The following is a 27,354-nucleotide window of genomic DNA, read 5'->3' as shown; positions in this document are numbered from 1 at the left end:
TGTGCTAATATCCATTTTTTAAGGTAAAGGTAAAGAAAGACTATACTATAGAAAAATTTGAAGGATCTGGCACCAAGTTCCTCATTTAAAGTCTGAACCTTCATGGCACGCAGAGAGAAATCCTCTAGACCTGAGTTTTGGATATGTAAGCAATCATCAAGCCCCAAAAACTTCCTGAAAGAATCTAAACTCCAGTCAGAACCAAACCGGAATCTTCTGTAAACACGTCAACAGTATTATTAATGACTCCGAATTATAATCATGTGGTTTCTACACTTCAGCTCTTAAATACAGGAAATTCTTTGATTTCTTTTCCTTTTCCAGACTAGCCAAAGACTGTCAAAATTTGCCAAATGCATGTGTCCGAATAGAACGTGACCCAGAACTGCAGTAGCACCGTGTGTGACTGTCTAGTAAAGGGCAAAAGCTTACATAATCTTGCAAGAACTTGACAATTTTCAAGACATTTCTTTTATATAGCACCTATGTGAAGTTCATGGTCAATACATCAAGTAGAGCCCCACATAATCACTATGAACATGAAAAAGTGCTATAAGAAAGAAGACTAATGCATTTAGAGGGCCTATATTTGTGCTAGGCCTTCAAGTGGCCCATAATGTCCCTCTAAAAGGTCCCCTGTACATTGTTCCTTAACGCCAGTGGGTGCTGGAAGAGTTGATGTGGATCATGTTGGCCCTTGCTGACCACGAGTTTGCAGGCTACTGAAGTGTGCCTCCCTTAAGATACGGTTGATGTGATCGTATGAGAGGTTGTGGCTCAAGGAGACGGCCGGATCTTCTGCTGAGATGGTGGGGGCAACAGGGCTGCAGGGAGCCTGGGATACATGGAGTCCTCTTTGGTCAGTCTTCTGGATGTTGGAAGTGGCTCTTGCCATCTGCTCCGGACTGCTGATCCCACTGCTGTCACTGCTGGAAGACTGTTGGGTGACAATTGAGAATGAATAAGAAAAGAGGGATGGCAGTGCTTTACCACTTCTGGTTAAAATTGTCTCTGTGTTTACTAGTCAGTCATTTTTTTCCCCCCATGTAAAATATGGCTTGTTTCTGCCACTGCAATTGCAATTATTTATATCCCGTAATTCTGGCTTTTTTCTCAGAATTTTGAGTTTACATCTCGCAATTTTAACTTTCTCTGTGAATTCTTGAGTTTACAACAGGCCGCTGAAAATTAAGCTTTACCATCACAGGAATAAATTACTTTTTAAAATATATTCAATTAGAAAACAGTTATTTTAAATTGTAATATTTCACAATATTACTGTTTTTGCTGTATTTTTCATAAAATAAATGCAGTCTAGGTAAACATAATAGACTTTAAAAACTACTAGTGTCCCACTTACTAAATTTTGAGAAGTATAAACTGACTTTTTAAAACTAGTATGCGAAACAAAAATGATGCAATCTTACATTCATGTCACATGAGCTCATCATACCATGCGATCTTGGACATTGAGATGACTATTATACAATATAAATTATTTTATTTAATATATTGGCAAACTATTGGTCTTACAATATGGTAAAAATAGCGTCTGAATAGCGTGCTGGTCATATAATTAGAATATCATCAAAAAGTTGATTTATTTCACTAATTCCATTCAAAAAGTGAAACTTGTATATTATATTCATTCATTACACACAGACTGATATATTTCAAATGTTTATTTCTTTTAATTTTGATGATTAGAGCTTACAGCTCATGAAAGTCAAAAATCAGTATCTCAAAATATTAGAATATTTACATTTGAGTTTGAATAAATGACCATCCCTACAGTATAAATTCTGGGTATCTCTTGTTCTTTGAAACCACAATAATGGGGAAGACTGCTGACTTGGCAATGATCCAGAAGACGAACATTGACAAAGAGGGTAAATCACAGAAGGTCATTACTGAAAGGTGTGGCTGTTTACAGAGTGCTGTATCAAAGCATATTAAATGCAAAGTTGACTGGAAGGAAGAATTTGGGTAGGAAAAGGTGCACAAGCAACAGGGATGACCGACCGCAAGCTTGAGAATACAGTCAAGCAAAGCCGATTCAAACACTTGGGAGAGCTTCACAAGGAGAGAACTGAAGCTGGAGTCAGTGCATCAAGAGTCACCACGCTCAGACGTCTTCAGGAAAAGGGCTACCAAGCCACTTCTGAACCAGAGACAACGTCAGAAGCATCTTACCTGGGCTGTGGAGAAAAGATCTGCACTGTTGCTCAGTGGTCCAAAGTCCTCTTTTCAGATGAAAGTAAATTTTACATTTCATTTGGAAATCAAGGTCCCAGAGTCTGAAGGAAGAGTGGAGAGGCACAGAATCCATGTTGCTTGAAGTCCAGTGTGAAGTTTCCACAGTCAGTGATGATTTGGGCTGCCATGTCATCTGCTGGTGTTGGTCCACTGTGTTTTCTGATGTCCACAGTCAACGCAGCCATCTACCAGGAAATTTTAGAGCACTTCATGCTTCCTTCTGTTGACAAGCTTTATGGAGATGCTGATTTCATTTTCCAGCAGGACTTGGCACCTGCCCACACTGCCAAAGGTACCAAAAGCTGGTTCAATGACCATAGTGTTGGTGTGCTTGATTGGCCAGCAAACTCGCCTGACCTGAACCCCATAGAGAATCTATGGGGTATTGTCAAGAGGAAGATGAGAGACACCAGACCCAACAATGCAGATGAGCTGAAGGCCACTATCAGAGCAACCTGGGCTCATAACACCTGAGCAGTGCCACAGACTGATCGACTCCATGCCACGCCGCATTGCTGCAGTAATTCAGGCAAAGGAGCCCCAACTAAGTATTGAGTGCTGTACATGCTCATACTTTTCATTTTCATACTTTTCAGTTGGCCAAGATTTCTAAAAATCCTTTCTTTGTATTGGTCTTAAGTAATATTCTAATATTTTGAGATACTGATTTTTGACTTTCATGAGCTGTAAGCTCTAATCATCAAAATTAAAAGAAATAAACATTTGAAATATATCAGTCTGTGTGTAATGAATGAATATGATATACAAGTTTCACTTTTTGAATGGAATTAGTGAAATAAATCAACTTTTTGATGATATTCTAATTATATGACCAGCACCTGTACATTCAATGAATGAACGTCAACAGTCTCAGTTGACCGTTCTTGAACGAAAGGACGAAAGTCCCTGGTCAACTGTTGGGCCTTCTTACCTCAGAGTCCCAGACATCACGGACAACCTCAGGGAGAAAGGAATAACCTCCAGACCTCTTTGCCTGGGGCAAGACCTGAAGCTCCTCAGCATCACAGCTGCGTCTGCGTTTCCTATTGACAGAGATCATCGCCTTTGACTACTATGTTCAACATGCATGGAATTATTAAACAACCAGGTCTTTTTGAGCCGATTCAGAACATTCTAGACGCAAATCTTTCTTAGTAGTAAGCATCACCATTTCTTAAGCAATGGGGCACTGCAGACTTGATTGCAACCATTAGTCATCAATATGTCCACTGCAGGATTATGACTCAGATTTAAGAATAAAATGTCATTAACACAAGAGCTGTCAAAGCTTGATGCTGGATAACAGCACAGACTCATTTAACCGATATAGTTACTAGTCAAGAGGATCAGCCTTCTAAAAGAACATCTAAAAATAACCAGCAGACATGAAGTACTACACTAAATCTGCGTACACTGTCAACAGCAGCAACATGGATGTCTGCAGGACATGTGTGTTACATAAATGCATCATGAAACGTGCATGCAAACACAATTATAAGTAAATGATGTTACCTGCTTTCTGTCAACATGTCGTATCTGTGCATTTGACAGCCAAATAAAGGCACGCAGCACCTCTCAGTCTCAGAGACCACCGGCTTTTCCCTTTCAGCAAAATGAAGGGATCTGTCAAGATGTTCCCCTAATGATGAGCGAAATGACAAATGTAATTCACAGTGAGAAGCAGCAGACACGTTTACATTGCAGTGCAGGTGTGCAGAAGACATGTTATTAATATCTAATAATTCAGGCCTGTCAATAATATAAGCGTATATTATCAGCTTATGTGCATTAAGATCCATTCGAGAGATTAACTGAGCTATTATATTCACACTAGAAAATGATCTGCATAGGATTGACAAAGAACGGAAGGGAAACACCTTATTTATATAATTTAGCCAAATATAAACGTCTGATGTTAATTAGCATTATAATCTCACATCAGTCAAAATGGCTAATTTTCATAAGCGCACTGATGCAAATCGGTAACAATGTTACGAAAATAGTGCGTTCATAATGTCAAGCAGAGAGACCGATAGCATAATGCTATGTGTAGTTCACTTTACTTCCTCCTAGCGATGAACTGTTCCTACTACAGAACAAACGAAGGGATTTGAACGGAATAAATAGATTGTGAAGAGACGAAAGGGTTGTGATGTACTCTACCTCTGTCTGTTCACAGATGGATCTTGAGTTCAGTCATTTTCTGAAGTTACAACGTATCCATCTCGCCGGATCTCATTCTTTCTCTCTCTCTCTCTCTTTCTCTCACTCACTCAGTCAGTCTTCCATCTGTTGCTGTCATAATGACGTAACATGCGTGCCTTTGAGCGAGGGGTGACGTACGATTCGTAACGTTTTATTTTGAATTGAATTATTATTATTATTACATTGAATAAAACATTTACGGTGATTTGGATTTGGCAAATAATCTAATAGTTTAGATTTTTATCCCCTTTAATATTTTATTCAGTAATGACGTCAATTTGTAGTCCAGACCGCAAAGATTTGACATTTTGAAAATAGACACTTTTAATATTACGTTTATAATTATTTTATTACTATTCCTATTTTTTTTTTATTTTAAAGAAATATTATAATGATATATGTCTAAATAATTCATATACATATATATATATACATACACACACACATGTACATGGGTTAAAAGTATATGGGTAAAAGTACACGAAATTCTACAATGAATTATACTAGAAATTCTAGAAATTATTTCATGAAAAATTACGTATTTTAACCCATATACTTTTTTTGTTTATTGTTTTTTGCTTGTAAATGATTTTTAGAATAACAAAATGTGAAAGTAATCAAAAACTCAAATTCTAAAAACCCTCTACAAACTGAAAAGTTTTTTTTTGTTTGTTTGTTTGTTTGTTTTGTAATAGTTATATTCATATGTGATTTGAATTGCCTTGGAACATATCTGGGAACACTATCTGTGAACTCTATTTGAACTCTATAACTATATTTAAAATATGCTTCATTAAAAAAAATTGTCATGTCTGATGTTCGAAAAAGATTGTGTAACTTCTTTCGCGAGAAAAAGACGTGATCAACGGTGTTACGCACACTTGTAGTACTTCCACACAGGCACCGATAAAGACGGCTAACGGGGTCTTTCGTGACTCAAAATAATCCAGCATGTCCTCTAGCGGTGCGTCACTTTCTGCAGGGTCCGTTATTTTGCTTAATTTGTCCGCAAACGAGCTACATAAAAATGCCGCAGAGTTTCTTGTAACTTGTTTATGTGTGGCTGCGTGAGAAACGTTCCCAATACAGAGTTTAATAATGTCTTTAAAAGACACAGAGAAGATCTTTCCCTCTTTCAAAGAAAAATGGCAGTGAAATTATAAAGTATGAGTGTAGGTAAGTATCAAATCTAAATATCTAATGGATGATTTGTTCATTTTAGTATCTCATGCCTTTTTTTTTTTTTTAATTGTTTTTAAGCTTATGTAAAATCCAAATTGGATATTTAAGGCCATTCTAGATGCCAGTGTACTACTGAAAGTTGACAAAATTAACTTCTAGCTATTATACAGATATTTAAAACCTACAGCTATTTAACAGATAAAGAAATTACACCACACAACACTGAAAACAGCTCATGAAACAATTTAATCTGGTCTTTAAGATGTTTCTTCTGAGAGATATGCGGGAAAATATTCAAGTGCTTACTTTCTCCGAGCAATGCAGTGAACTCGATTTCAACCCTTTTTGGTCCAGTCCTGTAATATCTGACAATTTATTTTTTATTTTTTTGTTCCCGTTTAGAAGAATGTCCATATTGTGGAAAGCCCTTCAAGAGGCTGAAAACCCACCTCCCTCGCTGTAAAATGGCACCAGTTGCACAACCCAAGAAAAGCACTCACGCACCCAAAGAACTGAGTGCAACCACTACCAGACAGAAAATCCATCAAAAAACAGCAGCAACAGAAATAAATAATGTCATATTTGATGAAACACTAACCTCCAAAGGAAGAAGGAAAGAAGATAATCACAATGCAGACAGTCTTCTCACAACTACTGAGGTCAAAGTCCCACCAGCTGAAACTCTGAGCATGGAGAGACCTAAAAGCAAATGGACTGCTAAAAGACAGAAGGAACTTGAGAGATTACAGCTGTTAGTGCCAGTCTCAAAGAAGCCTACCTCATTATCCGACAATGAAAGAGAGAAAAGCTTTTGTGAGATCTCCAAAAGACCAAATCAGGGAACATCTCAAAGAAATGGAAAAAGTACTAAAGACAAAAAGAAACCAAATATGGCGCCATTATCAGAGCAGTTGTCCATCACCAAGAGCAAAATCAATACCCCTGGATTTGTTCCAGCCATTCTGAAAAACTCTAGCCTCCCATCTGAGTGCACTGCGCAACATGAAAATCCAAAACTCAAAATCAAAGTTAACTTCTTGGAGGAGCTTGAAAAACTGAACAGTCAGAACAAGAATTTTGATCTGGAATCAAGAGCAAACGAGCATAAAGCTCATACTTTCTTTTCATCCAAGACTTCGGTGTGGGACCACATCAATGACAGTTTGTATTACAAGAGGTCTTATAATCTGTTTGTGCCTTATCCTATTATGGAAACATCTAAAGATTATTTTATGGAGACCAAAGAGATTTCTGATGTGCAACAATCAAACAAACCTGAAACAGCAGTTACCAAGGTTGCCGTTCCACCTTCACCCACTTTATCTGGAAAAGTCATTCATAAACCTGCAGAAGACATCCTAAACTCACGAATTCAAGGTGTCAGAAGTCTGTCATGGAGTCCAGAGATAGTGACTGCTTACAACACAGTACAGTTCTCCACAGAGCCTTTAGGCAGCTATGCTAATGAAAGTATTTTGATGAAAGATCAATCTGCTGGACCAGCGAACCAAAGTGAAGGTAATGGATGATTTATGTGATGTTTGCTCTTTATGTAATTGTTTGAATGCCTTTGAAAAAATAGTAAGCACTAGGGGTGTGCGATATATATCGTCTGCGATAATATCGTAATTGTTGTTTTAACGATGTACAATTTGACATTATCGAGTATTTTGCAAAAACCATTCAAAACACCTACGGAGTGCACGCTTACATTAGCCTACGTGATAATGAAGAGGCTGCGTGATTCAGTCTATTAAAATGCATTAAGAATGATCACAAAATTCAAGATATGGGGGCGGAAAATGTTTATATTTACGTTTCATATAGTTAAAAAAAAAAAAAAAAAGAATCACACGAAGAGTGCCGTTTTTTCTTAAAAACTAACAACAGTTCAATAAACAATAAGTTAATATTAAGAGACTTACGTTTTAGGCACCATATTTCCTGTTTTTGCTCCATTTCGCCAACAAAAAAAAATAATTCCAAACAGCCACAGCACTGTTTCGCGTCTCTGAGCAACATGACGGTGCTTCGTTCCTGAATGAATCAACCGTTTAAATGATTCGGTTCAGTCCCAATGACTCACTTATTACCAGTGACTTTCTGCCACCTACTGGCGGTTTTAATTTCACATTTAATGTCTATTTTCATTTTTTAAATAATTTTAAATATCAGTATTCAATGTTCTATGTTTAAAATGTCAAAGAATTATGCATTTGTAACTGCAGGTTAAAGCACTCCATGTCCCTCTGAGCTGCATTAAATAGTGTGTAAATACATCTGAATGCCACTAAAGATGCAACTTCTGCAAAGATTAATTTTGATGATACTGGTTTCATTTGTTTGGTAACAGCCTAAATGTGTATTATCTTAATTGACTGATTAAATGTAACAATTTGACTCAAAAGATGTACACTTAGAAAAAAAAATTGCTTTATTAAAGGTAAAAATCAATTTAAAATTAAATGAAAAGATGAATTAATCTCTCATGTGAACTGACCACACAGAATATGAATAATATCAAAACTGCAGCTGTCCACGGTAGTCAGATATCAGCACAATAACACACTATGTAAAATATCGTCTAATTATCGTTATCGAAAAAATCCAAAACAATATCGAGATATCGTTTTTTTTTCAATATCGCACTCCCCTAGTAAGCACTTTAATACTTGTATCTAGTATCTTTTGCAACTTTGACTTATAGGGCTAGTTAAAAAATTTGTACACTGCTTCTGAAAGTCTTTTTTTTTTTTTTTTTTCAAGATTGGCAAGCTAGTTTTCATTCTACCATTATGAAAACATCAAAGACTGTCTATTTAGGACTATCACTTTATCAAAACATATTGGTGAGATTATTAGACAGCTAATTGTATGTAAACAACAGCTATTGTAAACATTTCATTATCTTAGGTTTACACTTGGGTACCATAGAATTATTATGCACAGTTTTCAGTGTCTAGGATATCAGGCTGATAGTGAATGAGCTACACTTTCATCAACTCGGCTGGAAAGGGCTGTTGGTCTATTGAAGGTATTGAAAATATTATATGTAAAAAATACTTCCTTTTCTTATTCCTCCTATTGCAATTTTCAGTCATTCTTTCATGTAAATCTCTTAATTTCATTGAAGTTCCACATCCTCATTGTGATTGCACACCGGTTTTCATGACATGTACAAGTTTCTCATACCAATCCAAAACAAAAAGAGATTAAAAAAATATGCTTTGTTCATTGTAGTGCCTGTAGTGCAGCGGAAACTTGGAGATGTCAGACTGAGTGAGCTTGGTGTCTGGCTTGGGGCTCGAACTCCTGTGTCACCCAGAGAGATCGTAACCAAGTTGAAGCAAGGTTTGTTCCTTAACAAACATAATACAGCATAACATAGCATTTGGTCTAGTGTTTCTGATTTTCTTGGTTGTATGTGATCAGGATGGCAGTGGTACTACAGGAGGTATATTGATGTTCGGAGAGGAGGAATCGGTGGGATATCCATGCTGTTGACTGGATACTGTGTCCTGTGTTACATATGGAACTACCCACATCTCAGTGAGTCTGAATTAATGCCATCTACACACATCCCATAATCACTGACACACATAAATAAAAAGTCTTGTTTTGTGCTGTTTCACAGAGAAAGAACGCTGGAGGAAGTACCATTAGGGACGTTTGGTGGTCTTCATAATTGTAGCACATTTTGGAGAAGAAGCAGCTTTGTGTAATAAGCTTAATAATTAATAGGGCAAGATTATAACACCAGCAACTACAGTAGTTCACTACAATATTAGGTTTGCTTGTATTTTTGTTAGAATTATTATGAATTATCTGGAGTTAATTACCTTAAATATTTTTAGATGTTCATTTATTTGAAAACAAAGAGAACGTTTGAAGCTATATTTGTATAATTTGAAAAATTTTACTAAGCAGTTTTCATTTTGGTATTGTGTAACCAAGCAGTGGATTTAACTAAGATGTAATAAATTACACAATATTGTTCTACACACTTTTTTTTGTAAGACCTGTCATATATTTCATTGGTTTGTTGTTTACATGACCATCCTTTAATTTGCTAACTTGTATGTGTGTATTATATTATATGTTATTATTACATATAAAAATCTATAATTCATCAAAAATGAAGACGTTACAAAATATTGGCTGTATTCAAAATGATTTTAATATTTATCTTTGCTGTTGTAATGAACACTCACAAAAACAACAAATCATGAACTGACCACATACAGTATGACGTGAACACATACCTAACATAATAAAAATAACTTTTTGTTTTACATTCTGTTTCTTTACAAAAAGTATAAATATTTTGAGTTTCATGTTTTTATTTTTTGTAATACAAACATTACAAATCAAGTTTTGGGTGATGCAGAAAATAAAACGATAAAAGCAACTTTTACCATGGGGTATTACGATAACTCAAGGCCACACTCGCACAACAAAAAGCAGTAAAAACAAATGATAGACTATTTAAACTTGTTTTCACTCGCTCTCTCCTAAGGCAAAGAAGCCCTTCGAAGTGAAGGTCTTTCAGAATGCTCTCTAACACCGACCGCAAGAGCTCAGATCAGAGAGAAGAATATTTCACTTTTTTTTCTGTCTGTCTGTCTGTCTATTTTTGGTTGAATTGCTGGGAAAGACAGTGGAGTTTAGTGTTAATGATGCAAAAACAATGGGATGACGTGTATAGATGAAAACAAGCAACCTTCCCTTCGGCTCTGGAATGGATGCTAATGGAAACGCAGACTTGTGAAAATGTCCGCACACTGCAGTTTCTCTGCTCTGGTCAGTTTTTGAAATTGTCTTGGTCTTACTCCCATTGTTAAAGCTCACAAGCCTTGCAATGGCACAGTTATTATATGTTCAAGCCTACAAAATACAACTGAATGCTTACAGTCTCCTCTTCAGAAATGATTTCTAAAAACTGGTTGTTGAAATGTGGGCCTGTCCTGCTCCAACCAAACTACATTATTTGAGTTAACAGCCATCTCCTAACGCAACTGATTGGATACTCGTAGTGAATGAAAACCTGATATGCTGTAACGGCACCACTTTATAACTCACAGGAGAGAAGTGATCTGCAAAGGGGCTGTAAGAGTTGTGAGCATGGCTATCTGTGAAGTACAAGGTCATTTCCACATTGTGCAAATAGAAGCTGCCACTAGGGGCAAAAACTGCAAACCGACCGCCAAGACTACAGCCTGACCAGCAGGGGACTCAACACACAGGGGAAAATGAAAAGTTTCAAACAACATCTAGGTGGGTGAATCTCACAGAAATCTCAAATCAAAGGAAAGATAGAAGACATTATATTTGCACAGAGAAATCAAGCCTATTGTGGACCACTGAGATTTTGTTGACCACTGACACTATTTCATGACTATTAAGCACATTTATAACCAATTTTCATTAATGCAACAAAACATATTTTCATTACAATTTAAGAAGCGATATATGTTAATGTGAGAAAAAAAACTTCATTTCAATTATAATGTTCTAATACATAACAGTATTATAGCAAAGCCTTGAATTCATGCTTTTTTAAACTAAATATAAACTATATTAAAAAACAAAAATATTTTTTCAAAATATGTAATACAAATTTGATAATGTAAATGCAGCAATCAAAATCTGTGGTAAAATGTGCTTGATTGTCGTGAAAAAAAATATCACAATGCAAAAAAAAAATATATATATTACTGATCCTAAAATGATTTTAATTTATTTTTGCAAAATATTACTTATTTTTATTTCCTTTCATTTTGGGTCAAAATGTGACTGACAAGTTTTTATAAGATTCACCCATGCGAGTTATTGAGACACTAACTTAAGGTACAAAACAGCACATATGTTCTCCAGGCAGGGAGCAGCACAGATTTTACACACAAAAAAAAAAAATTATAATGCATCATTTCAAAAAAATGAATTAAAACAAACAAAAGATAATGTAACATTGTACCCTCAATCTGAGGTCTTAACTTTCCCCTGCACAAAAAAAGTGAGTTTTGTCTCTGTGGAGGGGTCACATACCTGTAAGGTACAAACAAAAGTAAACCAAAAAAAACAATTAAACACGCAGGTGTGTTCGTGTGCGTCACTTGGTCAATGTCTACTGCAACGATACAACATAAGTGTTGAGACAACCATACAACCTTAAGTGCGGACTGACTATTAGTCTAAGTGTCTGATATCGACCGATAAGCTACAAATATCAATGTCTACTCATGACATTTCAAACATCACACTTACTGCTTGATTGTGTGTGTATGTGTGCATATATTGATGTGTGTGTGTGGTTGCAAGTGTATCCTGTGAAGCATTGTCAAAAAGGCTTTCTTATGTAAACTTCTCTAGAACAGGCACAGTATTAGAGTATCACCATCACCAGATTCACCTTCCTGTTCCTCGACATCGTCAGAGCCGCTGTGTGCATTTTAACCCGCGATAATGCCAATGTACGTCCGTTCAGCTTGCACACAAATGGCATGAAATGAGATTAACATGGAACCACTAACAAACATAAATATGGCACTGTCTAACATTCTAAGATGCTATTCACGGCAGCCTCAAGCACAGAGTCAGTGTCAGCCAATGGGGCTTGACTATGATCTGAGGGAAGTTGATGTTCATGACCCTGCCCCAGGTTCGAAGGGTAGCCTTGGGCGGAGCTATGCTGTGATTGGCTGGGAGATGTAGGGTAGTGAGCATGTTGACTGTTGCTGCTGATTAGGTTGTTGAATTTCTTTTTTTTTAGGTCCAGGATGCACTTGATGGGAGTTCTTCTGTTTTCCTCCATTCCTTGTTGTTGAGGTTCTGTCCTATAAGCAGGTTCTGTGTGGCTGTTCATACCCTGCCCATCTCTTCCGGTGTGACTTATGGAATGCCTTGGGGATGTCTCCATTACGCTGGGATTGCCCTCATGGGTGGCGGGCATCAAAACTTCTGTACTTCGGATCTTCAGTTTAGGGCCACAGCAGAACTCTTCCAGGAAGCCATCTGAGAGAGCGATGTAGCGAAACATCACAAACATACAGCCAACCAAGCACAAAACATTTTTAAAAAATTGCATTTTGGTTGCATTTAGGTTTAAATACTGTACAATATCTTAAAAACATTCCAGAAATTACACCTTTTTTTTTTAAGTAACCAAAACACTTATACTGTATATCTAACTGTTCAAAAATTTACAGTACCATCTTTACACTCTGTTTTGAAATGTAATTTTTACATTTTTAAATATTTTGTATATATGTTATTTACTGTATATAAGTTCTCTAAGGCTTTGGCAATTGGCAATATATAATTATGCATGTCTTACTTTGCATAACAAAACTGATATGCACATTTAAAAAAAAAATTGAACAAATTGATCACAAAAGAGTACGAGTACCAAACTCCAAAAATACATTTTATTTACAAATACTACTTGTATTTAACCAAAATAAATCTCATAACATGGTTTTAAACACAACAACTGTAAAATGTTTTACTTAGGTTTTAAAGGGGTCATATGATGCGATTTCATGTTTTCCTTTGTCTTTGGAGTGTTACAAGCTGCTTTGTGCATATATAAGATAAGTTGCAAAGACTAAAGTCTCAAACCCAAAGAGATATTCTTTATAAAAGTTAAGACTCTGCCACGCCCCCCTAAAACGACTCATTCAAACACGCCCCCACGTCTACGTCACGGCGTGGGAAGATTTGCATAACGCCGCCCAAACGTATACGCAATGAAAGAAGGCATAACTTTTATTCTCGCTGTAGTGTTGTTGTTGTTGCCGCCGCCATGTCATGGAGACGCTGTGTGTTTCGTTGCGAAAGAACTTTGTTTGGCCTTCCAAATGAGTACAAAACTAGAAATCAGTGGTTAAGTTATATTTACAACACTGTTCCAGAACAGTACAACGCAAATATTCGAGTGTGTGCAGCGCATTTTACGGAGGACTGTTTCCTGAACCTGGGAGAGTAGACTACAATGCCGGCTGTGAACATTATAAAGTTTTCCCACGTCGCAAGGACAGTCTGTTGCTTCTGACTCACAGTACGTTTCGATATTTAAAGGATTTTCTACTGACTGATTTTCTAAATGCGAGTTTTGAGCTATGTAGAGTAGTGCTTGTTTCCGTTTCTATGATCACAAATGCAGACATGATGTAATATTTATGCGGCGCAACACGTAAAAAGACCATATGAGTCATTATAATCAGTAATTATGTCCTCACTGAATGCAACAAATGCCTCGTTTATAGTGGGTTTTATTGTTTTAGTAAACACATTGCATTACACCAAATACACCAAATAATGTTCTTTTTATCAACATCATATGACCCCATTGATAACAATGAAAATGGATAAATTCAACAAGGCTTCCGTCTCTTACCTGGATCCACTAGTACCATTCGTTTGTCTTGGGTCAAGTTGCCCCGTTCCTCTTGATTAAAAGTCCTGTCAATCATCACCATTTCTGATGAAGGGCTGGACCTCTGAAAGAACATGAAGCAGTGTTTGGTTTTGCATTAACAGGAATAATATTAGAGTAATTACCTACAAATAATGCTAAGAGGTCTTTTGTACATTATTTAAAGGACTTTGTTCTAAACATACCTCTGCCTCCACCATAAGTAAGCGCCTGTATTTGTTCACCATGCCTTGTGTTCTGTTTAACACTTGTAGGGCAACTGTCTCAAACTCCTCATCAACTGTAAAGTCAAAAACAGCTATCAGAACAGGTCATATTCAGTCAATACTTATCTGTGGTTAAATATAATATATGTTGAGGAAATGTTGAAAATGCACCTTTGGTGAAATCTTCATCTTGTGGTGGTGAGCCTTGGAAAACATGATAGGGCAGTAATCTGTCAATGACATCATTAAATGAAGCGAAGGGCGTCCGCTCTGAAGACATGACTCTACTGTGATCTCGTCTTAACTGCTGGAGGACCCTGTAAAATAATCCCCAGTGTTACAATCATTGTTTTTACTTTTTGTTGACACTAGTGGTGCAGAAAACACCAACTGTAAAAGATGTAGAGTAAAATTTGGGCACTCACATTTCTCCTCTAGTAAGTTGTTGAGTTGCAGGTCGCTTCGGTGTGAGAGGCAATTCCTGACTGGCAGGAGTGAGCATTTTCACAGCTAAGATATATAAAATAAAGAAAAAAACACAAAAATATTAAGCAGCACAAAGGTTTTCTACGTTGATAATAATAAGAAATGTTTCTCAAGCACCAAATCAGCATGTTAGAATGATTTCTAAAGATCATGTTACACTGAAAACTGGAGTAATGGCTGCTGAAAATTCAGCTTCGCCATCACAGGAATAAATTACATTTTAAAATATAATGAAATAGAGAGCAATTGTTTTAAATTGTAATAGTATTTCATAATAGTACTGTTTTACTGTAATATTTGCTTGGTGAGCATGCTTCAGAAACATTAAAGAAAAATCTTACTGAACCCACAGTTTTGAACGGTAGTGTGTGTGTGTTTACATATATATATATATATATATATATATATATATAAGTATGTATTAATGAATGAATAAATTAGATTTAATTAAAACTGGTCACTGATGGAAACACAAATGTTTCAAAGGAGTCTTACCTTTGGTACCAAGAAGATTAACTAATTGTGTTTGCCCTCTTTGTGTTGCTGCTGTGGTGTCCTATGAAATTTAAGAAACATTATAATGTGATGAAATGATAACACTTTGAACAGGCAAACAAGGTTGCAATAAAAAGAATAGGTGGATATTAATCCAAATATGTTTCACCTGGTTTAAAGAAACTTGATACTCCTGAATGCCAGGAGTAGCTGGAACGTTCTGGGCCACAGGCATAAGGAGGTGCTGTCCTGGGGTCACAGACAACTGGTGACAAACCTGTGGGCCTTGGACGCCAGAACTGACCATGGTGAGGTGGCCCGAAGTCTGTGACGTCTGTATAGGGGTTGGGCTATGTGATGCGCTGGCAGTCCAAACTTTGGCCGTGGCACCAGGCCTTTGAGACACCTGCACAACAGGTGTTGGTGAAGCTTGGCCTATTTGACCTCCAGCAACCAAACCTTGATTGACTATCAGCTGCCCTCCAGTTGAAAAGTTCTGCCCAGCAATAAGCTGTACTGTTGTGTTTTGATTGGTGAGGATGGAGTAAGTGGTAGTGCTCATTGACGACGGGTCGCCTACTTGAGTGTTTGTTTGTAACACCTGCCCATTCACAGCCTGGAAGCCGTGTACTGTCGTACCAGGGGTGAGGGAAATAGAAGTGGGTAGCAAAAACTGCCCTTGAGGCAGATTGGACTGGGACTGTGGTTGCGCTTGTTGCCCCAGAGGTGAATGCATTAAAATGCTGCTGGCTGGATTAACCACTTTCACCTGTTGAGCAGACTGAGGAGAGCCGCTGGCTGTGTAGGAGCTACTGACTAAATTCGCAGTAGTTGTGGTGCTGGGTTGAAGCCCGATGTTGCTGATATTGTATACAGTTTGTCCCCCTGTCTGCAAGGGTTTAGGCTGAATGGGTCTGATCAATGTCTGTTGCATAGGGCCTCTCTGGATGATAATATTCTGAACCGGTATCGTCCCTTTATTGAAGGACATTGACACCTGACCAGCTGCAGAAGGGGTGAACATGGTACCTTGTCCGCTGTTGTTTGTCACTACATTTCCGCTCTGCCTCAGAAGGATCTGAGGCTGTTCCAAACTGTTTATAGTCATCATGGAGGAGGCACTGCCATTGAAGGATCCCACTACCTGGATGTGTCCAGCAGGGCCGTTTGGCAAGGGTAGTTGGGGAACCTGCTGGATAAAAGCCTGAGGTTGTGCCAATGGTGCCACCACACCAGGACCTGCGATACCTCTAAACCCTCCAGAGACCAGCTGCTGAGGGAAAGCGGAAGCTGTGGGAATGAGTGATGGCTGGGAGTCCAAAAGGGCTTCTTGAGCCAATGTCTGCTCTGTAATATCTGCTTCCAGCAATGACTTCTGAAGGATGTCGAAGGGTTGGTCCTCGCCCCCAAGATCGACCCCATCTTGTGAGGTTCCACTGTCGAGGTCATCCTCGATGAACGGAAGACTGCTTGAGAGCTGTAGTTCAGCTCCACCAGCCTCCCCAAATTCTCCCAAATGATTGTGGTCATCTTTGAGTCCTTCGTTGGAGCCACCCTGAGAAGATAACCAAATTATTTGCTCTTTAGATGCTCTTTCTAAAACCCATTCTTGATATCCCATTTTTGCATGCAAACTATACCTATCCAACATTTGTGGGAATGTTGAAGTATTTTATTTAACTGTGTTTGAAAATAAGTTTTTGAGATTTTAGTATTTTCCCATTCCAGTAGATATGAGCTTGTCTTTCCTTGATAGGAACCTTGTCTATACTCACTGTGTCACTAGTAAAGAACGAACTGGCCGACCCAAATGCTGCATTAGTCACATCGTCTTCTCCAATCTGTTTGAATGTTAAATAAAGTTGTTAATAACCCTTTAATATAAAACACAAATGTGATATAGTCCAAGCATACTTACAGTTTTACTATTTGAACCATGAAGATACTCATTCAATGCTTGCACATCTCTATTGGGGGGAAAAACAGCTCATGAAAACACTTCTGTTACGTTTGATGGGTAAAAACTCTTTTTAAAGTGTGCCTGTAGCTCTTTAAACTATAATCATCAAATTGTAATGCTGCTTACCCTATAAAATCCAGAAGACGGCGGTCGTCTTCATCATCCATTACACCTGTGACACAGTAATTACAGATTTTAAGATTTTTCAATGGACTCAGCAAAGTACAGTTTCCTTAAATTTTAACTCAGCCCTGACTTTGACCACACTAAAATATAATTTGTATATTATTAAGGATCCAATAAATGTAACGTGCACAATGTTCTAAACAAAATCAAAACTATGTAATCTGTCAGGAACCCCAGTTTGTCAATGAACTTTCTCAGGTGTACTACGTAATTTCAAGCATAGGTTGTGAATTAATGTATAATATTAAATTCAGGTACAATAACATATTAGCTATATTAATAGGCCAAACTAAACTATGGGCAATGCCGGGCTTTTGAAATAACTCTATGATAACAATGAAAACACACAAAGGTGTGACAAACACAAGTGAATTAATAACTAAAAATGTTTAAGTAGTTCATGATGTGGCACCCACTGACATCATTCTATTTTCAAAGAAGAATAAATATGAAACAAAAAAAGCACATTACTAATTATTACTGTGTACTAAACAGTAATAAACTGTTTGACATTCCACCAAACACATAAACAGTAATGTTTGAACAGTAAAACTGTCTAATATACATGCTACTTTTATTTAAATACGAATATGATTTTTATGTTTAAAAATACATAAGTCACTTGTGTGACAGAAAGAATGGCTGTACTCTTTGCTGCAGTCTATAGACTTCAAAATGGCGGCTGGTGATTGAAACTGCGCCACTGCTCGCTACAGCCGACAGACAAAGGACATTATGACACAAAGTACTTGTGCAGTGGTATAATGTTACTCGACTTTAATTTCAGATCATATTTCTTTGTAAAGTTGCCGTAGGACTGTGAACAACTTGAAAATTCATGTGTGGAAATGTGACAAAGGAAGCGACGTGGGGGATGGGTGAAACATGTTTGGCCAGTTTGATTGTTCACTTCCACTTCACAAGCTTCTGTTAATGTTTTATAGCACACTTTATGCTTAAAAGGCTTGTGAGGGAATGAAATTCGGTGTCTGTGTTTTTCCAAAGTGATTACATGTTTGAACAGCATTCGATGTGTATGTATTTTCTCTTTTGTTTCAAAACAAACGACGACGTGTTGTTAAAAACAGCTTAATGAACTTGCTAGTGTTAGCCTTTATTAACAGCATACACACAAGAACAGAAAAAGAAACTAAATGATCTGTCTTTAACAGAGTTATACATGGATGCTAACGAATTATTAGATTAGTCAATGATAACTGCTCAATATTAAGATCTTGTATGTGCTATTTATATTCAAAACTTTTAACATTTTCTAACTAGCAAGACTAAGCTAGCAATATCAGTGTAGTGCGATCTAGACGAAGAAAAAACAAGTATGACAGATTAATCCGGCCCTTTTACATCTCCTCGATAAACAACTTCAAAATATATATTTTTAAATCGTTCTTATACATGCAAATACGGGTGTTATAAACTAAACAACGTACTAAATGTGATATATATATATATTAAACACTTGTATTCGTTTAGGCTGTAGTCAAGTTAGCAAGCCAAATGAGGGAGGAGATGAATTATTTTTTTTTCTTCCTCTCTAACAGAAAAAAACCTATCTATCCTCTTTGCCTGTTAAGTCAAAGGGGCGGAAAAGAGACACGTAGAAAACCAGCAACCCCTCAAAATACAAAGTAAAACCCTGTTGAAGCAAGGCGACGCATTTTACTGATTCACTTGTCAAACGGTGGCAGGGAGGACTAAAAAGGCTCTCCATGGCGCAAGGGCAGGACGCACAAAACCCGCCTTAATCTCGTTGAAAGTAACAGCTAGAAACACACAGGGACTTTGTCCATAAATAGACCGAGGCTGCAGAGGCTCGTTTAGTCGCAAATGCTCTTCTAAAAGCGCATTTGCGCATCTGTGACAGCCGAGGAGCGCGCGCGGGACAGGCGGCACGAAGAAACGCGTATTCGGCTTCGGACGGCTCGTTTAACACCGGCGCGGACGTCGTAGGTTTTGCGAAGGGGGTAAAAGCGGATCATCAGGCGAATCCTAAGCGGTCTTCGTGCTCAGAGTTGTTGATGGCCTTCTTGACGTTGTGGACGTTCCCCCCACCTAACGTTATTAAGAAACGGCTGAATTCGTCGAGCAAAAACCGAACGGAGAACAAATCGTTGGCGAAGCATAAATATTTATTTGAATTTGCATCACATAAAGACGACTTGAATAAGAGGCAAACCCTTACTCCTGTCTCACTCCTCTTGAAACCCAATATCTCCATTTGGCAACTTTTAATTTGCTCCCCCTCCTCCTCCTCCTCCTCCTTCTTCTTCTTTCTCCCTCTCCCACTCATATATTTTTCCCTCACTGTCCTTGCTGCTCAGTCTCAGATAGATTTTTCTCTCTCCACGCTTGCTCTTCCCTCCCCGAAGGAAGGGGAGGAAGGAGGTTGTGTGTGTTTTTTCCTTGAAATTTTTATCACAAAATTATAATACACTCAAAGGGGAAACTCACCGTCATGAAAAAGCAGTGCCGTGTCCACGGGGTTTCCTCGCCATCTCTGCACGGGCCGGTGGAGCGGTGCGGCTCCAGCAGAAGGCAGCATCACTACATAGTGCACTACACTCCATAGGGCTCTTTACTTGAACGAAAAGGGATCTCTTAAACTCTTTGTTTACTATTGAGAAGGTTTCTTCCTCCTCTTCTGCAACGATACAAGTTAAATCTGTTGTTTTGATTAATCACTCCAAATGCCTGACATGAATAAATGAATAAAAATTGTGTTTGTAACAAGCGACAGGGGGCGGGGAATCCTCAACGACCACACCTTTGTGTCCTGAGATCACACATCACCCACAAGTGTCAACCCGAAGCAAATCTTATAAACAATACCTCAGTGGATCCTTTGATCCTTTATCTGAGTGTGTCAAATATAGGAGATTGTTGCCACTGCGAGGCTTTAAATGTGATCAGTAACGAAAACTAAATCAAAACATTAAAAACTAAAAAACACTTTAATCAAAATTAAGTTACTTTTTAGTCATTTTAAAACTAATTTTAAGCACTAAAACTAACTAGACAAATAACTAATCTAAAAAAAAAAAAAAAACACTTATAAAATGAAAATGAAACTAACAGCAATAGAGTGAACTTAATAAAATATAAATTAAAATGCAAACTATAATAATAATCCCGCTGGTTTGATTTTTGTTTACAATGCATACACTGACCATGTACAAAATTCAACAGATAATCAATATAAACTGTAACGTGTAAGGGTAATAACAACAACAACAACAATACAGTATAATACAACAACCATAATACACAATACAATAATACTGTATTATTGTTGTATACAGTTAATTCAGCAATAATACAGTAATGCCATTCTAAAAGAAATAAATCAACACTTGTTTTTATAAACATGCTGTAAATAGTAAATTTCACATCAATTAAAAATCAATAATTAATTAAATATGAATATGACAGAAGAAGTCTAAACAAAGTAATAAATAACTTTACTCCATCATTTAAATTATGTATGGGAAAACAGAACATTTAAAGCGCCAATAGAACACCGCGTTACTAACGCTACTGATTTTTAGTCCAATCATTGATAAGCACATTTTGACGAGTTGTCACATGATCAACGTGCGTTCACCACCACGCCTGTTTTGAGAAACAACATGGCAGCACTGGGAGTGGAAGTTAATGCGGGGAATGATGACGGAGAAACAAATACAGCTGTCAAAGTTCCCGATCGTGTGTTACGAAGGGATCAAGCGAGGCTGGAGGAGGCAGAGCGCCGGAAAAACGTCAAGGAGAGCCAGACCGTAACGGAAGAAAAGAGCGATTTCTTCACATCCACCTTTAATGTTGAGAAGACAGCAGCCGAGGAGATGCTCTCCAGCTGTAACGATAATGATCGCGACAAAGCCGCAAAAACACTGGAAGAGACCGCTTTGAAAATTCAACTGCTCCAGAAGTTTCTCAATGACAGCATAATGTTTCTAACCCAGTATGAAATAAGACAGGCGCAAGCATCCCTGCAGAAGCTCCAGAGCTCTCTCGCTGAGAAAAGAGATGAGTTGTTGCCTAAAAAGAAATTCGCCTTTAGATCCAGGAACACCGGAGCAAGTAAGCAGCCTGCACCGATTCAACAAACAACTGCTAAGTCTGCATCTGATGTAACTGGTACTGTAGTGGTGGATGCTGCTGTCTCTGCAGACCAGTGTGGATTCTTTAATGCTGACAATCAAGTCTTAATCAAGCAAGCTGAGGAGATCCAGCAACGAGATGTTCTGTTATCTCATCTGACAAACTGTAAAGTCAGGCTTTATGGCTGTCCGAGCACCTTGCACATCAAGAACGTCCGCGGCTGTGAGATCCTCTCCGGGCCCGTGTCCACCTCTGTTTTTGTAGACCAGTGCACTGACAGCACTTTAGTAGTCCCCTGTCAGCAGCTGCGCACCCATAACGCCACTGCCACTCAGATATATCTGCATGTGACCAGCCGGGCAATTATAGAGGACTGTCATGGGGTCCGGTTTGGTCCATTCACGTGGACTTATCCAGGGATTCATGATCATTTCAAAGTGGCTGGACTTGATCCAAACAGGAATAATTGGACAGAGGTGGATGATTTCAATTGGCTTGCTGCTGGCACACCTTCACCCAACTGGACTGTCATTCCCGAGACTGAGAGAATATGTAGTTGGGATGTTGTGGAACATGCATTCTAATAATAATGATCTGATTGCATTATTGTGTGCTCTGTCGATATGACGCTAAACTTGAGATCCCATAAACATTGAATGCTCTAGAATTCCTCACTTATAAAGCTCTGATTAATTTAATGCTGTAATGACATAAGAAAATAATAAAAGGCTTATTTAATCACATTTGTGTTATTTGTGATTTACTCAAGTCTATGCATTTAATAACTATATTCACTGAACAAAATAATTGTTAAAGGGATTACAATTCTGTCATCGATTACTCACCCTCGTGTCATTCCAAATCTGCAGACTTGTTTCTTTTCTGTGGAACATTAAAGAAGAAATTTGTAAAAGTGTCTCATTGTTTTGTTTTTTTTGTCCATGCAATGGAAGTCAGTACTATTTGGTTGCCAGCATTTTTCATTTTTCTTTTTTTTGTGTGTGTTTTGAAGAAGAATGTAAGTCATTTTGGTCTGGAATGACATGAGAGTGAGTGAATGATAACAGAATTTTCATTTTTGGGTGAAATATACTTTTAATTCTGTTACTATTGTTTAGACATGAATTCATAGATTGCCATTAACCTGAAGAAATACAAAAGTTTTGTTTGATGACACATTTTTGAGTTGTTTTCCATCATTTTTAAACACAAACGCTATATGGAAATATGCTATATAGATACACTATTTTAATGTTGTTGCCTCTTTTATGTATTATGTGTAAAATAATATACATGTATACAGATGGGGGTTTTCACATAATATTAAAATGATAACAGTTAATACTTAAATATAATTGCAAGAAGTTGCCTGTTATGTTTAGTTACTATATTATAGTGCATAATGCAACATTTGGCCATAGTCTTTGATACAAGTACAACCATCTGAATATGAAGTTCTTTAGGCTAGTAATTTATTGACTATTATCGTTTTGGGGGTAAAATTTATTTGACTAAATCAGTTAACATGCTTACATTGGTTAACAATACTTCTAGACTTCTTAAAATGTATTAATTTTAGTTCATGTTAATTTCAACCTCTAATAAATGACTTAAAACTAAGTCATATCTGTTAATGTTAGTTCAAGCACTGTGATCTAACATGAATAATTGTTAGTTCATATTAGCTAATGTTAACAAATTGTAAAGTGTTAGGGTTTTGACTATCATCAGTTCCAAGAATATTTGAACTTTGAGAAATGTAGAGATCTTCTCAAAGCGTAGCGTGTTTGTCATAAATTCAAAGACCCTGGAAGTGGAAGTGTAGTGGTCTTAATTCTTAGCCTCCTGGTTTTTGGTGTCTCTGTAGTTATGCCAGTCATATCATGTGACCCATCAAGCCAATCACACGCCACGGCAGCAGCTTACAGATAGGCTCATCTACTGGCCAGGGATTTCTGTAAATGGGATGATGGTGATTAGCTGGGTTTAGGATGACGTACAGTAACTTTGTGTTTAATCATTTGGATCCTTGGCTTTTGTCCTCCCTTTGCAGATAGAGGGACACCACTATTTGCGTCAGTACCTGAGGACACTGCTGTTTTAATTATTGAGATGAAAATCCATGTTTAAGTTTGTGAAGATAATGTATTACATTGGTGTTTACCTTTAGAAGAACCTGAGTTGGACTTAGTCTATTATGGGTGCGAAGATCATCATGAAAGTAGCTAACAAGTTCTCGCTTTACTGGAATGGATTACACATTGCGCCTTGAACGTACTTTCAACGTTCAACTTCTGTCTTTGGAGATCTTTTGGAAACTCTGAAAATACTTTTTTGGACTTTTATTTTGGACTTTAACTAGTTGTTCATCATGGCTCTAATGAAGGTAAAGTTTGACCTTAAGAAACGGGTGAAGCTGGCCCAGATGCTATGGCTCATGTACTGGTTTTCCATTATGGCCGGAGTGCTGGTCTTCAGCATGGGCCTTTTCTTTAAAATTGAACTACGCAAGAGAAGCGAACTTATGGACAACAATGAGAGTCATTTTGTGCCCAACATTCTAATTGGTGTGGGTCTTTTGGCATGTTTTCTCAATGCCTGCGGGGGCAAAATCTGCTATGACTCGCTCGACTCCACCAAGTTTGTGAAATGGAAGTCCGTTTTGAAGCCCTTTCTCATTTGCTGTTTGTTCTTCAACTTCCTCCTCGTTGTCACAGCAGCTATGTGTTTTGCCATGCGCATTCCTCTAGAGTTCACACTTGCTGAGGGCCTGAAAAATGGAATGAAGTACTACAAGGACACCGATACACCCGGACGCTGCTACATGAAGAGAACTCTGGATCTCATGCAAATGGAGTTCCGCTGCTGTGGCAATAACAACTACAAAGATTGGTTCGAGATCCAGTGGGTGAGCAACCGTTACCTGGACTTCAGCTCCAAGGAAGTCAAAGAGTGAGTGTTTTTTGTTTCTTAATGGTTGGATGATGTCGCCCTTAAATGTAAACATTGTTTCCTTTCAGTTCTTTTCAGTTCATTTTGTTCAGATATAGGTTTAGACATTTAGATAATGGGTTGAGAGAAATTTAATTTAAGACACTTAAAACTTTTAAATAGTTTGTTATAATGATTTTTTTATTATTATTATTTAGCAAGTTTACAGTAAGGGGAGGGAATGGGTGATTCGCAGGGGTCAATTTGCAGTGTAAGTGGTATCAGGCATGTTAGCCAGTTTAGATTTAGTCTCTAATCTTCTTGGATCACATTTTCTTGCCCTCAGAGCTTACTGTCCCTTTCAATCAGTTGAATACCAGGTAGACTGGCTTGGAATAGACATTGAAATTACTAGCCGAATGCTTGTGCATTAATATCAAAGAGTTTTTTAATGGCGTTTGATGTTTAACACCTAAAGATTTCCTAAAGTGACTTGTTTATTCATTTTTAATTATTTTATTTATATAAATTGTATTTAATTGATAATAAATGACAATGAAGTTATGATGTAGAATTTTTTGTAAGTTGCTTTTTTTTTTGTGCATTAGCATTCATTGTTTTCAAACTAAAAAAGAATGTTGTCATTTTTTAAATTAAAAATCTGGCACATAATTTATTTTATTTTAAAATGATAATTAATGTCAAATGAAACATTCACAGTGCTTTTGATAATCTTGTAAAAAGTAGTTTTTAATTTACTGTGCATTTGAGTCGTACTTCTGTCATATGCATTCTGGAATTTAACATGAGTAATATGGAAGTGATAAACTAATAAATATTTGCAAACTTTTTGTCTTTAGCCGAATCAGCAGCAATGTGGATGGAAGATACCTAATGGATGGAGTTCCCTTCAGCTGCTGCAACCCTAGCTCTCCACGGCCCTGCATCCAACAGCAAATAACCAACAACTCAGCTCACTACAGCTATGACCACTACACCGAAGAGCTAAACATCTGGAAACGTGGCTGCCGAGATGCTCTTGTGTCCTACTATGGTGGAATGATGAACACTATTGGGATGCTTGTGCTGATGGTCACCCTCTTGCAAGTAAGATGTTTAGCTTTGAAATATCGTAATGTGCTGATCCAGGATCAGACTTTAATCACATGCATTCATTCCTCTAATCTTAATGGATTGTGCTATAAAGGTCAAACTGATCTCTGATCAGTACTTAAGGTACGTTTTGTTCAGTTCTGATACTTAATCCTGTAAACTGTTCAAATCCTGCCATTACAAGGTGTTTTGTTGTCTGTCCCTAATAAGGTAAATAATGACTACAAATTGTTTTGGGGGATGATTTAAACCCTGTCCTTCTTATCAGATCATCCCAAAAGGGTGCAAAAGTGAAGGCTGGTTAGAGGCGTAATAGCTAATGTTTGTATGTCATCATACCATGTTCACTGTCAGGAGCCTTGTTTCCTCAATCAATCACCTAACGGCACTATCATGGAAAACATCTACATTGCTTAAAATCTAAAACAGTGTTTGACTACCTTGTAGTAATACTGAAAGATTGATTGACATTCTAGGATAAATTAAACTACATGACTCAGGAATCAGCGGTTATTACCTTAAGGGACTCTTTTTACCTGATCTAACTATAATTTTTTAAATATATTTTACTTAATATTTATTTTTAAAATAATAAATAGAAAATAATTCAATTAAAATACTTAATTTGGATTATACATGAAGCACATTTTTAAGTTACCCATAGTTTGCATATAAATTTGAGACTTGATGGAAATAATCTAAAAACATTGATTTGATCAAAATCTGCCAGGTTTATGACATGCAGTAGCAACAACAAGACCTTGAACAAGGTGTGGTGGAGATTAGGAGTGTGAGATGGTGTGGTGACACTGAAGATTCACAGGGATCAAAAGTTCTAATCTGTGGGGTGGAGCTAAATCTTGCTTTCTTGGAAAAGGTGATTTCAAATCACCAGCTGGAAATGTGGAACATTTTATACATTTGATAAAAAAAAAAAAAAACATATCTTTTATGTTTTGCTTTAGACAGGTGTAATGATTGGACTTCAGTACGTAAACACCTCTCTGTCCACGCTGGTCAACCCAGAAGACCCTGAGAGTGAGAGCGAGGGCTGGATCCTGGAGAAAACTGTCAAAGAGACCTTCACTGATATCATGGCTAAGATGAAGGCCATGGGCAAAGGCAATCAAGTGGACGAGGGGGCAAATGAAGAGGCTGTTGCCACTGAGAGCTGAGCGAGCCCCACCCACCAAACTTTGACCACACCTACCTGAGGTAGAGAGCTGTGGGACGCAGCCTAAAACTGTAACTATACCACTCACACTACACAAAGTGTAGACAAAGCCAATTAATGAGGAACTGGTGAAGAAAACAAAAAACCAAATACAAACTTTTGTCAGTCAGACATTTTCCTGCAATTAAATTAGTACATTAGAATTCCATATTATGGTGAAATTACCAAAAAACAAAACAAAACGCATATTAATACCCAAATGATTGGCTTTTAAAGAGTGGTTTTAAATATAATCGATCAAAATGTAATTTTTGCCAGCTTTGCTTCTCTCTTTGACTTTGTACTTTGCTACACAAACTCTAAACTATTTTATAGTCATTTTATTTCATATTTGAGTTGATATTCAACTTAAGAATGGCTAGTCAGGGATTTGGAATAGTGTGAAATATATAAATATGGAAACTATAGCCTCAGTACAGTGAGTCCTTCTATTTATAAGGAGTAAACAACACCATCTGTCATATGACAGGTATGACAAATGAAAAGAAAACGCATTTTAAATCACCTTTTAAAGAAGCTAGACAGGTGTTTTTTTCACCCTTGTGGATTT

At 37.4% G+C, this 27,354-nt stretch overlaps 5 protein-coding genes across 7 annotated transcripts; 3 read left to right on the top strand and 2 right to left on the bottom strand.

The window, feature by feature from the left end:
* Window positions 1-680: 680 nt before the first annotated feature.
* si:dkey-21c1.1 (uncharacterized protein LOC100150256 homolog) lies at window positions 681-4,552 on the bottom strand. The gene is made up of 4 exons (XM_058793181.1): window positions 4,420-4,552; window positions 3,769-3,895; window positions 3,188-3,299; window positions 681-937 (listed from the first exon to the last, which is right to left on the bottom strand). Exons 2-4 carry the CDS (start codon window positions 3,798-3,800, stop codon window positions 686-688), a joined length of 396 nt encoding a protein of 131 aa, XP_058649164.1. The 5' UTR covers window positions 3,801-3,895; window positions 4,420-4,552; the 3' UTR covers window positions 681-685.
* Window positions 4,553-5,342: 790 nt separating this feature from the next.
* Window positions 5,343-9,935, top strand: si:dkey-21c1.4 (uncharacterized protein C17orf80). Its single transcript, XM_058793178.1, has 5 exons — window positions 5,343-5,637; window positions 6,046-7,161; window positions 8,884-8,994; window positions 9,076-9,192; window positions 9,278-9,935. Exons 1-5 carry the CDS (start codon window positions 5,628-5,630, stop codon window positions 9,304-9,306), a joined length of 1,383 nt encoding a protein of 460 aa, XP_058649161.1. The 5' UTR covers window positions 5,343-5,627; the 3' UTR covers window positions 9,307-9,935.
* bicral (BICRA like chromatin remodeling complex associated protein) lies at window positions 9,803-20,339 on the bottom strand. 3 transcript variants are annotated; one of them, XM_058793173.1, is made up of 11 exons: window positions 19,880-20,339; window positions 17,351-17,396; window positions 17,183-17,231; window positions 17,040-17,105; window positions 15,434-16,819; window positions 15,265-15,325; window positions 14,709-14,793; window positions 14,455-14,600; window positions 14,263-14,357; window positions 14,039-14,141; window positions 9,803-12,654 (listed from the first exon to the last, which is right to left on the bottom strand). In XM_058793173.1, the coding sequence occupies exons 1-11, from the start codon at window positions 19,968-19,970 to the stop codon at window positions 12,194-12,196; spliced, it is 2,589 nt and encodes an 862-aa protein (XP_058649156.1). In that variant the 5' UTR covers window positions 19,971-20,339; the 3' UTR covers window positions 9,803-12,193. The 3 variants fall into 3 exon arrangements, with proteins under 3 accessions (XP_058649156.1, XP_058649157.1, XP_058649159.1); XM_058793174.1 differs by lacking the exon at window positions 19,880-20,339 and adding an exon at window positions 19,611-19,797; XM_058793176.1 differs by lacking the exon at window positions 19,880-20,339 and adding an exon at window positions 18,059-19,604.
* A 521-nt stretch (window positions 20,340-20,860) lies between these two features.
* Window positions 20,861-22,418, top strand: tbcc (tubulin folding cofactor C). The gene has a single exon (XM_058793179.1). The coding sequence runs from the start codon at window positions 21,055-21,057 to the stop codon at window positions 22,108-22,110; it is 1,056 nt and encodes a 351-aa protein (XP_058649162.1). The 5' UTR covers window positions 20,861-21,054; the 3' UTR covers window positions 22,111-22,418.
* A 1,479-nt stretch (window positions 22,419-23,897) lies between these two features.
* On the top strand, window positions 23,898-27,086 carry prph2a (peripherin 2a (retinal degeneration, slow)). The gene is made up of 3 exons (XM_058794104.1): window positions 23,898-24,478; window positions 25,318-25,564; window positions 26,536-27,086. Exons 1-3 carry the CDS (start codon window positions 23,898-23,900, stop codon window positions 26,743-26,745), a joined length of 1,038 nt encoding a protein of 345 aa, XP_058650087.1. The 3' UTR covers window positions 26,746-27,086.
* The last annotated feature ends 268 nt before the right edge of the window (window positions 27,087-27,354 follow it).

The sequence above is a fragment of the Onychostoma macrolepis genome, chromosome 12 (assembly GCF_012432095.1).
Source record: "Onychostoma macrolepis isolate SWU-2019 chromosome 12, ASM1243209v1, whole genome shotgun sequence".
Lineage (NCBI taxonomy): Eukaryota > Metazoa > Chordata > Actinopteri > Cypriniformes > Cyprinidae > Onychostoma > Onychostoma macrolepis.
This window is presented reverse-complemented; position numbering and strand designations above follow the sequence as displayed.